Below are 16349 nucleotides of genomic sequence, written 5' to 3' on the forward strand. Positions count from 1 at the left end.
ATAGTCTAAATATCATACATCATGCATGAATATTTCCTCTGACGTTCCTATTTGATTATTTTGTGACAGTAATCATTTTTACAACTTGCAATTGTTGCGGTATAAACCCAGGGTGGTAATTATTCAGAACAAATATATCTCTATCAGGATTAATGTACCAACTAAATGACCAGGACTACTGTTTATATTGGTAGTGATCAATGTGAAGTATCCCTGTATTAATAGATATTTATATCTCTTAACAATTCCTGAAATTAGCCCAGGACATTGAACAGGTGGTAAATTAAATCATAGTATATTACAATGCGTTCTGAATCACTAATATTGTGTTAAATTAGTATCTAAAGGTTAAATTGTCCTGTTAATATATATCCCCCAAATATTGTACCAATATTGCTGTGTATTGATATTGTCTGCAAATATTGCTTGTCACAATTTGCTAAGCTGTTATGATAACTGTCGGGAGACAGATCAGGTTTGCTATATACCTGGTCCCTGGTCTGTTAACAACACGTGTGAAGGAAACTGACTGCTATTATTTCACAGTCAAAAAAGTGTTGTTTTTTTTTAATGTACACTACTGTTACACCAGATATGAGTTGCACTGGTGTGACACTGTGCCCTGGCAGGCCCTGAAACGCACATGTGTGAAGGAAACTGACTGCTATTATTTCACAGTCAAAAAAGTGTTGTTTTTTTTAAATGTACACTACTTACACCAGATATGAGTGGTGGCACTGGGCAAGGGGGCACAGTATACGCTGTGAGCCTGACACACACGCTGGCAGGCAGGCAACTGCAATTAGATTAAACAGGAAGAAAAAAAAAAAGCAGACTGATGTTCTAGCCCTAAAAAGGGCTTTTTGGGGTGCTGTCCTTACAGCAGAGATCAGATGAGTCCTTCAGGACTGTAGTGGACACTGAATACACTAGCCTAGCTATCGATTTCCCTATTAAATCAGCAGCAGCTACACTGTCCCTCCTCTCACTAAGAATGCAGCTTCCGAATGAATCTTAAATGGATGCTGTCCAGGAGGTAGGAGGGTCTGGGAGGGAGGGTCTGCTGCTTATTGGCTGGAATGTGTCTGCTGACTGTGAGTTACAGGGTCAAAGTTTACTCAATGATGACAAATAAAGGGCGGACCGAACATCGCATATGTTCGCCCGCCGCGGCGAACGCGAACAAGCTATGTTCGCCGGGAACTATTCGTGACATCACTAAGTATGAGATAGATAGATGATAGAAAGAAATATAGATAAGAAAATAATACAGTCAGTGTTTTTCAAAAAATCATATTTGTGTCTACAGTTTTCCAAAAACTACCAATTTAAAAAACAAAATCTGGAAAAACAATTTGAACAATTTAATATAATGTCACTTTTTATATTTTTTTGCTGACTTATTTGATATTCTCTGAAAACCTCAATCAGTGACAGATTAATCAGGTAGCGGTGAGAAAGTGATTAGATTTGTCAACGTGGATGTTCTAGTGTCTGGGTAGGAGCAGTTGCCGCCCAACACACAAACAGGATTTGGTAGACATTCATGTAAATGTGACTAGTGATACCTTACACAAGGCAGTGATTACATTAGCTCTTTCTGCTGATTCTGCTGAAGACGGAGGAGTGGTGAAACATGTGAAGGGAAGATTCAGAGGGATCAGACATAGCCTTAAGCTTCCAAGTAAAAAACACCAACACTTTTGTATTAATCTTGTCTAATAGGTAAAGAACCGATTGCGACACGCATTGCCCTCTGGATGTTAGCTGGTATACTTGCCACACTGGTAAAGCGGTTATAAATAGTAGCAATGTGTCATTTTAAAGGGAGAGTAAACACCTTGAAATTTGTATCTAAAATATTTAGTTATGCACAATGAAACAACTTTTCAATATACTTTCATTATTTATTTGACTTATCAAGGCTAACCCTGCTACACATCTACCCCTATTTGGTTTTAGATGATAACAACTGCAAAACAATACATTTTATACCTTGTTTGTCTGTAAACTAAAGTCCAGATTGGCGGCTGCACATAAGACAAATGGTGGGTGAATTTTGGCTACTGAAAAGAAAATGTTAATTTGTTTTAAAAATGTTAAGACTTGTCTAATATGTTATTTTATAGCAACACAACAGAAATGTCTTATAATTACAAGATGTTAACTGTCCCTTTAAAGGGACATACATTTGTATCAGCACTGCAATGACAAAATAAAAATTATAATGTAAAAATTGTAAATCCCGACATAGGAATATCCGGTGTGGTTTCAGCATGCAATAAACAATGGGGTTGCAGGTTGTTAGTGGGTGGAGTCAGTGTGGGTGAGGCTGATCTCTGTGCGAACCTGGCTGGTCCAAGGGGATTACTGAATGGTTAGATGCGTGGCTGGGATATTATGGGCATGGCTGGGAGGGGCCATTTTGTAGCTCCTCCTCATATATATATATATATATATATATATATATATATATATATATATATATATATATATATATATATATATATATATTGTGATGTTCTTTCAATATATATTTTGCCTGCTTTTATTGTAGTTGAAATCTGAAAATTGTGGATGTTTCCACCCACCTTCAAAGAGGCTGGAGTACATTCAATGGAATTCCGAACCCTGATGGAAGACCATTCTAATCTTTCGGGTTACTGCCCTGTTGCACTGAGGATGGATAAAAAAAACCCCGTCCTTACCCATTAATGCCCCACAACTGCACCCACAGAACACAATGTGACCTTACCCTGTCCTGGAAATCTGTGAGGTATGGTTTAGTGCTGATGCTTCCCTAGTGTCCGTTTGTCAAAAAATATGAAGCAAAAAGTAGCTTTATCACATCCACACAATGCCTTTTGTGCAGATGACAACCTTGTGTTGTCATCCTGTGTTGGGGCTTTCTGAGTTGACCCCCCCCCACACTTGATGCATTTATGAGATGGCCAAGCAGTTTTAGTGCATTATGATCTAAAGCTCTCTGCTCTGACTAGATGATCTAACACATCTTGATAGTACCATGAGGTCCCTCAAAGTCTTTTAAAAAGGTGATTTATTTCTCTTGAGAGTTGTTTATCTCTCAATGCAGAGTTCTGGATGTGAAGGAGAGACACCTATATTGCAAAATAATGCTCGAACCCCCTCCTTCTCCCTCCCAAAGATTTGGCGACATTTCTCTCCATGCCAACGAGTTTTCAATCATCAAGCCCTCAGTCACCAACCCCCGGAAACCCAGAAGGAAGCTGGGTAGGGCTATATTTAAAAAACCCTCAACCTCAGCTCCCCTAAAGGGTTAGAAAATTATGCAAAATTGAACCTAATTAAAACACATTATTATAACAACTATGATATATTCTATCAAATAAAACTATTTGTGGTGAAAAACGAAGCTTCTACATACTATTATTTTTATTTGAAAGTTGTTATGAAAAGAGGGATAATGACCACCCACAAAGGGAGGTGTAGTTTATGTTAATTCTGCTACTGCTCCCCCATCCAATGGCAAATCGTTTGGGTCCTTTAATTTTAATATTAATTTCAGCCCACAGCGCATGTGCACTTGCTTAATAAGGAATTCGCATGCACACTACAGCGGCCAAATTTGTAGTTTGCAAGTAATTTGTAGTACTCCATACAACATGCTCGTTAGTCTAGGGGTACTTTGTGTACTTACCTCAAACCGACACTGCTAAATCTGCTGCCGCTCCTTCCTCTTCAATGTCCATGGTCCCCAGAACTTCAGCACTCTGGTGCGCCATTCACGATCCACATGTCCACCCAGCATCTGGCGCTTGGATTGTGACGCGCTGCTAGAGAAAGCAGAGGAGGGATAATTCTGTGCACGCATGGGCAATAGAATAATAGTTTTAATGTGCATGCGGGCCACCATGATTTCTACCTAGGTAGAACATCATAATAGGGCTCATATAACGAGCAAAAAATGGGTTTGGCAAAAAAGTAATTTTATAAATAAAATAACAAGAAAATGAAAGAAAACTTTAGTAGGTACTAATTAGAAATAGGTTTATTATTTACAGAAGTTTAGAACAAGTTAAACAAGTTTTTTTGGGTTTACTATCCCTTTAAGGCCCCAGGATCCAGCATTTAATTAAAAGGCAACAGTGACTGACTTGGGGTAAAATGTTTAAACAACGTTTTACAAAATTAAAATAATAAAAACACAGTTCTTGCAATATCTAGGCATTTATAACAGGTTATCAAAAAGGCTTAGAGACCCCCAAGACTAGAAGCCCCTCTTAAAAAAAAAAAAAAAAAAACTATATAGTTTGGAATAGCCAGGTGAATGCTGTGGTAATAGTTATCACCTGGTGTAAATAAATGTACATTTATTTAATTAGTGGGTCATGGGAACCTTTATGTGCAGAACAAAGTTATATAAAATTGCCCAAAAGCCATTACTTTCACAAGGATAAATCTTTAGAGTTTAGAAAAGAAAACCTTTTAAAGGGACATTAAACCCAAAAAACGTCTTTCATGATTCAGATAGAAAATACAATTTTAAACAACATTCCAATTTACTTCTATTATCTAATTTGTTTCATTCTTTAGATATGTTTTGTTAAAGAAATAGCAATACACATGGGTGAGCCAATCACATGAGGCATCTATGTGTAGCCACCAATCAGAAGCTACTGAGCCTATCTAGATATGCTTTTCAGGAAAGAATATCAAGAGAATGAAGCAAATTAGATAATAGAAGTAAATTAGAAAATTGTTTAAAATGGTATTCTCCATCTGAATCATGAAATAAATTTTTTTGGGTTTAATGTCAACACTGTAGATTTGCATAATCAACAAATGCAAGATAACAAGACAATGCAATAGCACTTAGTCTGAACTTCAAATGAGTAGTAGATTTTTTTTCTGACAATTTTAAAAGTTATGTCTTTTTCCACTCCCCCTGTACCATGTGACAGCCATCAGCCAATCACAAATGCATACACGTACCATGTGACAGCAATCAGCCATTCACAAATGCATACACACTTATTCTTGCACATTCTCAGTAGGAGCTGGTGACTCAAAAAGTTTAAATATTAAAAGACTGTGCACATTTTGTTAATGGAAGTAAATTAGAAAGTTGTTTAAAATTGCATGCTCTATCTTAATAATGAAAATTTAATTTTGATTAAGTGTACCTTTAAGTCTGATGAATTGTAATAGGTGTAATACGTGATCATTCAAAGATCGATTTAAAACATCTATTGGCAGTGGGATGTTATTGACAGTAGCAGGATAAAGTAAGAATTAATTTGCCTATTATTAGAGATAACATGAGTGCAGAATACCATGTTGGAAGGTAAAGAGTTTGCAAAACCTGTTTTATTGATCTGTACTCCTTTGTATTTCACCTAAGTCTTATCTATATCCTCTGAAGGGTTGAAGCATTTGTCTTGCATTCCTCCAGAATCAATACAACTAGTTGTAATCTTAAAGGGACTCAACTATGTACTGTTTATAAATTGACTGATTTTTCAGTAATTTAACTAGGAACTAGGCTGGCTGGTGTGTGCTGCTGACAGAAACCTTTAGGCAGGGGCAGAACTACAGGGGTGCAGTGCTGCACCTGGGCCCTGTGGTTTCTAGTTATGCCTCTGGGGGCTTATGAGCTAGCAATATGTTACAATTATTGTTTGATCAGTGTAGAAGGTCATTCAAAATTGCCTCTTATTGGCAACAGTATACATAAGATATATACAAGAAGCTTTTCACAGGTTGTATCCCCCTTGGCTGCTTTGAGGTAGCAAAACACATACATTTTAGTAACAGTTGAACAAATAATATATGCAAAAATCTGTGAGGGATATAAAAATGTTAAAGGAGCTTTAAATAAGGGTATATACAATTACTTTAACATTAATATATTCCACACACAGCCATTGTTTCCACACTTTATAGAAACTAAAGTACTTTATAGAAACTAGAAAATAACTGTATTGTTTTTAAAAATACTTCTGCATTTTATTCTTGCTAGTGATTGTTGTGAATACATCATTTTATAGCTAGCATTTATTTACTATTTAATGTCCCATTTAACACCTATGTGAAGTTAATTCTGATCTGCAATGTTCTGCTGTGGTGAACACTGCGGTGGAGCCAATCACTAGCAGCATATGTGCATAGCTGCCAACCACAGGCCGTGTTCAGCTCAGATCCAGAGCTCAGTTTAACTTAGATGGCATGTGCAACCGAATCATTTGGAATGAATATTCATAGAAACATAGAATTTGACGGTAGATAAGAACCCGAAAAGGCCCATCAAGTCTACCCATATTACATGTTACTTTTTCCTTAGAATAGCCTGATGCATGTCCCAGGCGTTTTTGAATTCCTTTACAGTCTTTGGCCCCTATTTAAGAAAGTCTGGCGGACCTGATCCGACAGTGCGGATCAGGTCCACTAGACCTCGCTGAATACGGCGAGCAATACGATTGCCGTATTCAGCATTGCACCAGCACCTCACAAGAGCTGCTGGTGCAACGCCGCCCCCTGCAGACTCGTGGCAGGGGGTGTCAATCAATCGGGTTGATTTCCGGCGATGTCTGTCCGCCTGCTCAGAGCAGGCGGACAGGTTATGGAGCAGTGGTCTTTGTGACCGCTGCTTCATAACTGCTGTTTCTGGTGAGCCTGCAGGCTCGCCAGAAACACGGGGCATCAAGCTCCATTCGGAGCTTGATAGATATGCCCCTTTGTGTTTACCACCTCAATTGGAAGTTTGTTACAAGAATCCACCACCCTTTCTGTAAAAAAATTGCTTCCTCAAATTTCTCCTGAATCTGCTACCCTCTAACTTTAGATTGTGACCCCTTGTTTTGGCATTTATTTTTTTGTGAAAAATGCTTTCAGCTTCTATTTTATTAAGTCCCTTCATATATCTTTCCCTTCTATCCTCTAAACTATACATATTTAGATCATAGAGTCTTTCTTTGTACGTTTTATATTTTAGACCATGTACCATTTTAGTAGCCCTCCTTTGGACAGCTTCTAATTTATTTATATCTTACTGAAGATAAGGTCTCCAGAACTGTACACAGTATTCCAGATTTGGTCTAACTAATGATCTGTAAAGTGGCATAAGAACCTTGCTATTTCTGCTACTAATACCTCTTCCAATGCAGCCAATTATTCGGCTGGCCTTACTGGCTGCACTGCTGCATTGTGTAATACATTTTCAATCATCTGAAATAATAATTCCCAAGTCCCTTTCTTCTTTTGTTACAGTCAGTAATGTACCATTGAGACTATAATTGCCCTTTGGGTTTTTGGATCCTATATGCATAATTTTGCTCTTGGTAATATTAAATTTCAGATCCCATTTATTTGACCAGTCCTCTCATTTTTTTTAATATCACAGTTCATTTGATTGACCCCTCCTGGAACATCTACCAACATTTTTGTATCATCAGCAAACAAGCAAACCTTCCCCTTAAAAGGGACATGAAACCCAAAAATTTTCTTTCATGATTCAGATAGAGAATACGATTTTAAACAACTTTCTAATTTACTTCTATTATCTAATTTGTTCCATTCTCTTGGTATCATTTGTTGAAGGAGCAGCAATGCACAACTGGTTTCTAACTGAATACATGAGTGAGCCAATAACAATCATTATATATCAGCAGCCACCAATCAGCAGCTAGAACCTAGGTTCTCTGCTGCTCCTGAGCTTACCTATGTGGTGACATTTTTTAATAACCACAACCTAGATAAACCTTTCAGCAAAGGATAACAAGAGAAAGAAGCAGATTAAATAATTGAAGTAAATTGAAAAGTTGTTTAAAATGATATGCTCTGACTAAATCATAAAATAAAAATTTTGTGTTTCATGTCCCTTTAAGCCCACTTCCAATATCACTTATGAACATGAGCGTGGAAATTAGTTTCCCCAAATTTTGTTTGTGGAACATTTTACATTGATTTTCGTTAAATGACTGTAAATGTTTGCCTGTAGCATTATATACAGCAGTGTTTCTCAAACCTGGTCCTCAAGTACCCCCCAACAGGCCAGGTTTTCATTATATCTGAACTACAGCACAGGTGAAATAATCAGCTGATCAGTAACCATGGTAACTAACTTGTGCTCACCCATCAGCTGATTATTCCCCTTTGCTAAAGTTTAGCTATAATAAAAACCTGACCTGTTGGGGATATTTGAGGAACAATGATATACAGTACTTATCACTAGTACACTGGAGAGCTGCATTAATCGTAAATCCTTCTTCTTAGAGCTCCGAGCTGCCCTAATAGGGGACTTTAACGCAGACCCTGGGATACACCTCGCTAAGCTTTCTATTAACACGGCCTGGGGCTCTAAGAAGAAGGGTCAGGACTATCGTCCCTCTTCAGTGCCCTAGAGCTAAGTATTTTAACCCCTACAGGTAATTTAAAGAAAACGAATTAATACAAATTTTGTCAGTATTTCTTAATTTTCTTTAAATTTAGTTTGTGCATGCATTTGGTTATTGGTTATACCGTAAGGGAAAGATAATACTTCCGGGTCAAGTTAGGCTAACGTTTTTGGCGCCAAATACACGACCCACTGATTGGTAGAACACACCTTAAATAGCCACCATAACTCACCAGAAAACATAGTCTTGAAAAAGGCCTAACTGAGAGGCCGAAACGCGTTGACAGAATTTGGTGAGCAATATTTCATTACTTTCTTTTCTATTTGTAGCATTATTGCACTATGTTGTTTTGTTGTTTGCAGGTTTTATGAGGATAGAGTCTTATAATATAGACTGAACACCCTAGAAAACACTCCAACAACAAAGCATTCGCTAGAAAGGAAAGGAGGATTTTAAATCATCATTATTATCAACACATTTACTTTATACCATCAAATAACTATTGTTTAAGGATTTGGAGCTACACTCACACAATTTTTTTCCACTAACTAATTTTTCACTATCATCATTTTTGGATCACTACACGTTTTTTGAGTTCAATTTTTTGAGTTAATTTTCTACACTTTTATCATACTTTATCCAATATATTTTCGATCTACATATTTCCGATTTTAGAACACCAATATATATTTTTGTTCTTAAACACAGAATTTTTGAATTTTTGTTTTTAACACAGAATTTTTTCTGGAACACTTTAAAGGAATCACTTTTATTTTTTATACCATCATTGTTTTATCACATTTTTTCACGGAGGAGGATATTCCCACTAAGGAATTAGAGACACTCAATAAACTGGTGCAATACACCCAAACTACATTTTAAGGAATTGAATAACAACAATTTCTTGTCAACCCAATATTTAAAGTAATTTTTAAAACAAGTTTGTGATTTTTAGAATAAGTTTGTGTTTTAAAACAATTGTTATTTATCGATTAATATTGTACAATACTTTATAATATGTACATGGATCCATGTTTTTAACTGAATGTTTTTAATTATATGCTTAATTTTATTTTTAATGTATTAAATTTGTCAAACTCTTATATTGCTTATATATTCATCTTTATACAACCTTGTGTTGTCTTTTACCAAGAATATCTACACTTGATAGAAAAGCATATTTAATCTCTTAAACCCACCTCCCAATAGCCTCTAGTTAGGCGCTTTCTGATATTTCACTACTAATGCATTTGGTTATTCGTTTCGTGAAAACAAAATATCTATTTTTCCTTACGAATTTGCTTTTGAAACGAAACAAATGCACATGTCTAGTTTAACTTTTACCGAGATTACACGTTTTGCGGTAACAGGGGTGCGTTGCTAACGAGCAGTTTTTTCTCACCGCTTATTTAAGACAACGCTGGTATTACATTTTTTTTTAAAACCGGCGTTATCCGCAAAAAGGTGAGCGTAGAGCAAAATTTAGCTCCACATCTCACCTCAATACCAGCGTTGATTACGGTAGCGGTGAGCTGGCAAAACGTGCTTGTGCACAATTTCCCCATAGGAATCAATGGGGCAGAATCAGCTGAAAAAAAACCTAACACCTGCAAAAAAGCAGCATTCAGCTCTTAACGCAGCCCCATTGATTCCTATGGGGAAACAAAATTTATGTCTACACCTAACACCCTAACATGAACCCCGAGTCTAAACACCCCTAATCTTACACTTATTAACCCCTAATCTGCCGCCCCTGACATCGCCGACACCTACATTATATTATTAACCCCTAATCTGCTACTCCGGACACCGCCGCCACCTTCATTATCCCTATGAACCCATAATCTGCTGCCCCCAACATCGCCGACACCTACTTTTTATTTATTAACCCATACTCTACCGCCCCCAATGTCACCGCCACCTACCTACACTTATTAACCCCTAATCTGCTGCCCCCAACGTCGCCGCCACTATAATAAAGTTATTAACCCCTAAATCTAAGTCTAATCCTACCAACCCCCTAACTTAAATATAATTTAAATAAATCTAAATAAAATAACTACAATAACTAAATGATTCCTATTTAAAACTAAATACTTACCTATAAAATAAACCCTAAGCTTGCTACAATATAACTAATAGTTACATTGTAGCTATCTTAGGGTTTATTTTTATTTTACAGGCAACTTTGTATTTATTTTAAATAGGTACAATAGTTATTAAATAGTTATTAACTTTTTAATAACTACCTAGCTAAAATAAATACAAATTTACCTGTAAAATAAATACAAATTTACCTGTAAAATAAACCCTAACCTAAATTACAATTACACCTAACACTAAACTATCATTAAATTAATTTACTAAATTACCTACAATTAATTACAATTAAATAAAATAAACTAAAGTACGAACAAAAAAAACACACTAAATTACAGAAAGAAAAAAAATAATTACAAGAATTTTAAACTAATTACACCTACTCTAATCACCCGAATAAAATAAAAAAGCACCCCCCCCCCAATAATAAAAAATCCCTACCCTATACTAAATTACAAATAGCCCTTAAAAGGGCTTTTTGCGGGGCATTGCCCCAAAGTTATGAGCTCTTTTACCTGTAAAAAAAAAGACAATACCCTCCCCAACTTTAAAACCCACCACCCACACACCCAACCCTAATCTAAAACCCACCCAATCCCCCCTTAATAAAACCTAACACTAACCCCTTGAAGATCACCCTACCATGAGATGTCTTCACCCAGCCGTGCACAAGTGGTCCTCCAGAGGGGCAGAAGTCTTCATCCGATCTGGGCAGAAGAGGTCCTCCAGACGGCCAGAAGTCTTCATCCAGGCGGCATCTTCTATCTTCATCCATCCGGAGTGGAGCAGGTCCATCTTGATGCCATACGACGCGGAGCATCCATCCAGACCGACAACTACACAACGAATGACAGTTCCTTTAAATTACATCATCCAAGATGGCGTCCCTTAGAATCCTATCAGCCAATCGGAATTAAGGTAGAAAAAATCCTATTGGCTGATGCAATCAGCCAGTAGGATTGAAGTTCAATCCTATTGGCTGATCCAATCACCCAATAGGATTGAGCTTGCATTCTATTGGCTGTTCCAATCAGCCAATAGAATGCGAGCTCAATCCTATTGGCTGATTGGATCAGCCAATAGGATTTTTCCTACCTTAATCCCGATTGGCTGATAGAATCCTATCAGCCAATTGGAATTCAAGGGACGCCATCTTGGATGACGTCATTTAAAGGAACCGTCATTCATCGTGTAGTCGTCGGTCTGGATGGATGCTCCGCGTCGGCTGGATTCAAGATGGACCCGCTCCGCTCCGGATGAAGATAGAAGATGCCGTCTGGAGGACCTCTTCTGCCCGGATCAGATGAAGACTTCTGCCCCTCTGGAGGACTACTTGTGTCTGGCTGGGTGAAGACGTCTCACGGTAGGGTGATCTTCAAGGGGTTAGTGTTAGGTTTTATTAAGGGGGGATTGGGTGGGTTTTAGAGTAGGGTTGGATGTGTGGGTGGTGGGTTTTAATGTTGGGGGGTATTGTCTTTTTTTTTTTACAGGTAAGAGAGCTGATTACTTTGGGGCAATGCCCCACAAAAGCCCTTTTAAGGGCTATTTGTAATTTAGCATAGGGTAGGGATTTTTATTATTTTGGGGGGCTTTTTTTTATTTTATTAGGGGGATTAGATTAGGTGTAATTAGTTTAATATTCTTGTAATTATTTTATTTTTTTCTGTAATTTAGTGGGGGGGGGGGTTCCGTACTTTAGTTTATTTTATTTAATTGTAATTAATTTTAGGTAATTAATAAATTAATTTAATGATAGTGTAGTGTTAGGTGTAATTGTAATTTAGGTTAGGATTTATTTTACAGGTAAATGTGTCTTTATTTTAGCTAGGTAGTTATTAAATAGTTAATAACTATTAAATAACTATTGTACCTAGTTAAAATAAATACAAAGTTGCCTGTAAAATAAAAATAAACCCTAAGCTAGATACAATGTATCTATTAGTTATATTGCAGCTATCTTAGGGTTTATTTTATAGGTAAGTATTTAGTTTCAAATAGGAATAATTTATTTAATTGTAGTAATTTTATTGCGTTTTATTTAAATTATATTTAATATAGTAGCGGCGACGTTGGGGGCGGCAGATTAGGGGTTAATAAATGTAGGTAGGTGTCGGCGATGTTAGGGACGGCAGATTAGGGGTTAATAAAATTTAACTCGTGTTTGCTAGGCGGGAGTGCGGCGGTTTAGGGGTTAATATATTTATTAAAGTGGCAACGATGTCCGGTCGGCAGATTAGGGGTTAAAAAAATTATTTAAGTGTTTGCGATGTGGGGGGGGCCTCGGTTTAGGGGTTAATAGGCAGTTTATGGGTGTTAGTGTACTTTTTATCACTTTAGTTAAGAGTTTTATGTTACGGCGTTAGCCCATAAAACTCTTAACTACTGACTTTTAAATGTGGTAGGAGTCTTGACAGTAGAGGGTGTACCGCTCACTTTCTCCAAGACTCGTAATACCGGCGTTAGGCAAATCCCATTAAAAATATAGGATACGCAATTGACATAAGGGGATTTGCGGTATGCTCGAGTCGCGGAATAAAAGTGAGCGGTACACCTGTACCTGCCAGACTCGTAATACCAGCGGGCGTTAAAAAGCAGCGTTGGGACCTCTCAACGCTGCTTTTTAAGGCTAACGCAAGACTCGTAATCTAGCAGTATGTGTTTAACCCATTTTTTTCAGCAAGCAAAAGTACAATAATAAAATGCTATAACATATAACAATATTTTATTATATAGCACACCAACCTGCATTCAGACATATTAACACCAGTAATTATCAATACTGAATGAATTAGCCACTAGTATTAATTTTTCTTTATCCACTTAACTTTTGCACTTATGGACACTATACTGTAATTTTTTTTCCCTTAATGTGTTTACAATTACTTTTTTTACCAACTGCAGACTATAAAATGTATGAGAATTTGCTTTTTAATGTTTATTTATGTATATGAAGTAGGCGATTTTGTGTTTTGAAGTCACAACCTAATACAATGGGTTGAGCTTGTAGGAATAATCAGATCTCATTACTTTATCACATTGTGTACATATACCAGCTTCTTTATCTTATATCTTTCTGTAAACCAAAGACCAATACTTGGAGAGAACAATGGAAAATTTAAATGTTATTACTTTATATATTCTATATCCCACTGGGAGTGTAATTTCTTCTTCTGGTTGTGTTTACACAGTTTATCTATAGCTTGGACCTAAGGTCAGAAACTGTCAGAATAGGTGGGGATACCACAGGCTAAATTAACTATTTAAAATGCCAATATAAGGGTAAAGGAAATACTTGTAAACAATTTAATGCAGTCTAGCAGGTAAACTGGATCATTGGGAACAAATTAAAGAGGAGAATATTTTTGCCTAAACTGTCCCTTTAAGATTCACTTTAAAGCCCCAAATGAAAGACTTGCAACACCACTATTTCTTTTGTGTTTGTTATCAGTATATTTAGCTAGATTTTCTTTTTGTATAAATTACTTTTTTCTAGTAGTCCTACTAATTCAGACTCCAGCTCTTCTAATGCATTAGAATGACTTAGAAAAATAAGCAAAATGAATCACCCAATCAACCATACAATGCTCTTGCACAGGAATTCTGATGTATTTGGAGCCATTATTGGCATAGCTCATGATTTACATAGATCACTGTCAAATCGCAACTAATGTTCTCTCTCATTTTCTTCTGATCCCCACAGAGGAAAACATGGTTTGTTCAGGCCCAGTTTGACTTCACCGCTCAAAATGCAACACAGCTGTCTTTCAAACGAGGGGATATCATAGAGGTCATAGACTTCTCTAATCCCAATTGGTGGAAAGGAAGGATCTCTGGAAAAATTGGCATTTTCCCACAGAACTATGTGAACCAGATGTCAACATGATCTTCATATCTACTCATTTCCCTCTTATGTGGATTTATCATTTCTTTTAAGTTGTATAGTACTGTTAAAGGGACACTCAGGTTTTATTAAATTTCCATGATTCAGATACAGCATGTAATTTTAAACAACTTTCCAATTTACTTCCATTAAAAAAAAATGTGCACAGTCTTTTATATTTACACTTTTTTTGAGTCACCAGCTCCTACTGAGCATGTGCAAGAACTCAGACTATACGTATATGCATTTGTGATTGGCTGATTGCTATCACATGGTACAGGGGGAGTGGAAATATACATAACTTTAAAATGTGTTAGAAAAGAATCTACTACTCATTTGAAATTCAGAGTAAATGCTATTGTATTGTCTTGTTATCTTGCATTTGTTGATTATGCAAATCTGCTGTGTTTACTGGTCCTTTAACAAGAGTCCGCTATTCTTTATTACCACGTGTAGTACATCTGAGTTGCATGTGTTCATTAAAGGGATGAAAACTCTATGGTATGCAAAATGTCTTCATAATATTATTGGTATAAATTAAAGGGATGCTAAACCCATTTTTTTTCTTTCATGATTCAGACAAGGCATGCAATTTTAATTAACTTTCTAATTTACTCCTATTATCAATTTATTATTCGTTCTCTTACTATCTTTATTTGGAAAAGCAGGAATCTAAGCTAAGGAGCCGGCCCATTTTTGATTCAGCACCCTGGATAGTGCTTGCTGATTGGTGGCTACATTAAGCCACTAATCAGCAAGCGCAACCCAGATGCTGAACCACAAATGGGCCGCCTCCTAAGCTTACATTTTTGCTTTTCAAATAAAGATAGCAACAGAACGAAGACAAATGTATAATAGGAGTAAATTAGAATGTTGCCTAAAATGGCATGCTCTATCTGAATCATGAAAGAAAAAAAAAATGGGTTTAGTATTTCTTTAACATTCTTGATGCAAGACCAACTTTACTTTTAAAATCCTTTGCTTGAAGGCATCTCTGGCTACCCCTATAGGTGTAGCAGCAGGGGGTATAACCCATGAGAAGGCCCTTCCCCTTCCCATTTAGCGCATTTTTACTGTCCAGGCAGCTTCCCCAAACAGATATGCCACACATCTCAGTGAATTTCTTGTTCATATTGTCTGCTTATGGAAACAGGGCAGACATCATGTTCAGGAGTGCATCTAATACTAATTTAATGGCACGGATGGCAACCTTCTAATTGGCTGTACCCTCCTTTGATGATTTTAAGGGGAAGAAAAAGTATGGTCATGCCAGAAGAGCCTTCAGGGGGGTAATTCTTATTTAAAGGAACACATAAAGTCAAAATGAACCTTTATTATTCAGATAGAGCATGCACGTTTAAACACCAACCTTATTTATTTCTGTTATCAAAATTGCTTTGTTTTCTGGGTATCCTTTGTTGAAGAGTAAACCAAGGCAGGCTCAGGACCACCAATTTCAATGACAAGAGGTATATATTACAGCAACCAATTAACATCCAGCTCCTTGTAGTGTGTTGTTGTTCCTGAGCCTTCCTAAGTATGCTGTTTAAGAAAGGATACTAAGAAAACGAAACAAATTTGATAATAGAATTAAATTGAAAGGTTGTTCAAATTTCAATACTCTCGGTATGTCAATTTATACATTTAGTTAACCCTTTATAAATACACTTTGCACATTACAAGTTTTTTTTTAACTGTCCCTTTAATATAATCTTTTTATTGTTACATAGTCATGCGTTTATACCACCCCATAACACATATCTGTTACTAATTCAGATTAATGAACATATTATAGTCATCAATAAACCTTCTATGTACTCATATCTAGAGCTAAAGTTAACCTCTGTGTTATCACTATGTCCATATTTACACAATCCCTGTAACATTGAGTGAAATAAGCGATAAAATTGACAGGAGAGGGGGAGGAAAATTGTGAAGAGGGGAGGGTGAGAAAACAAGAAGGAGATAACAGGGGCAATAACTCATATTGTTTT

At 36.6% G+C, this 16349-nt stretch overlaps 1 protein-coding gene across 1 annotated transcript in view; it reads left to right on the top strand.

Annotated features, from left to right (window-relative positions):
• GRAP (GRB2 related adaptor protein) overlaps nt 1–14526 on the top strand; it is a 185407-nt gene extending 170881 nt beyond the window's left edge. Inside the window, exon 6 of the mRNA XM_053694995.1 lies at nt 14176–14526. Within this exon, the coding sequence (XP_053550970.1) occupies nt 14176–14358 (183 nt within the window). The 3' untranslated portion in view covers nt 14359–14526. The remainder of the gene's footprint in view (nt 1–14175) is intronic.
• Nucleotides 14527–16349: the final 1823 nt, after the last annotated feature.

The sequence above is a fragment of the Bombina bombina genome, chromosome 11, assembly GCF_027579735.1.
Source record: "Bombina bombina isolate aBomBom1 chromosome 11, aBomBom1.pri, whole genome shotgun sequence".
In the NCBI taxonomy this organism is placed as follows: domain Eukaryota; kingdom Metazoa; phylum Chordata; class Amphibia; order Anura; family Bombinatoridae; genus Bombina; species Bombina bombina.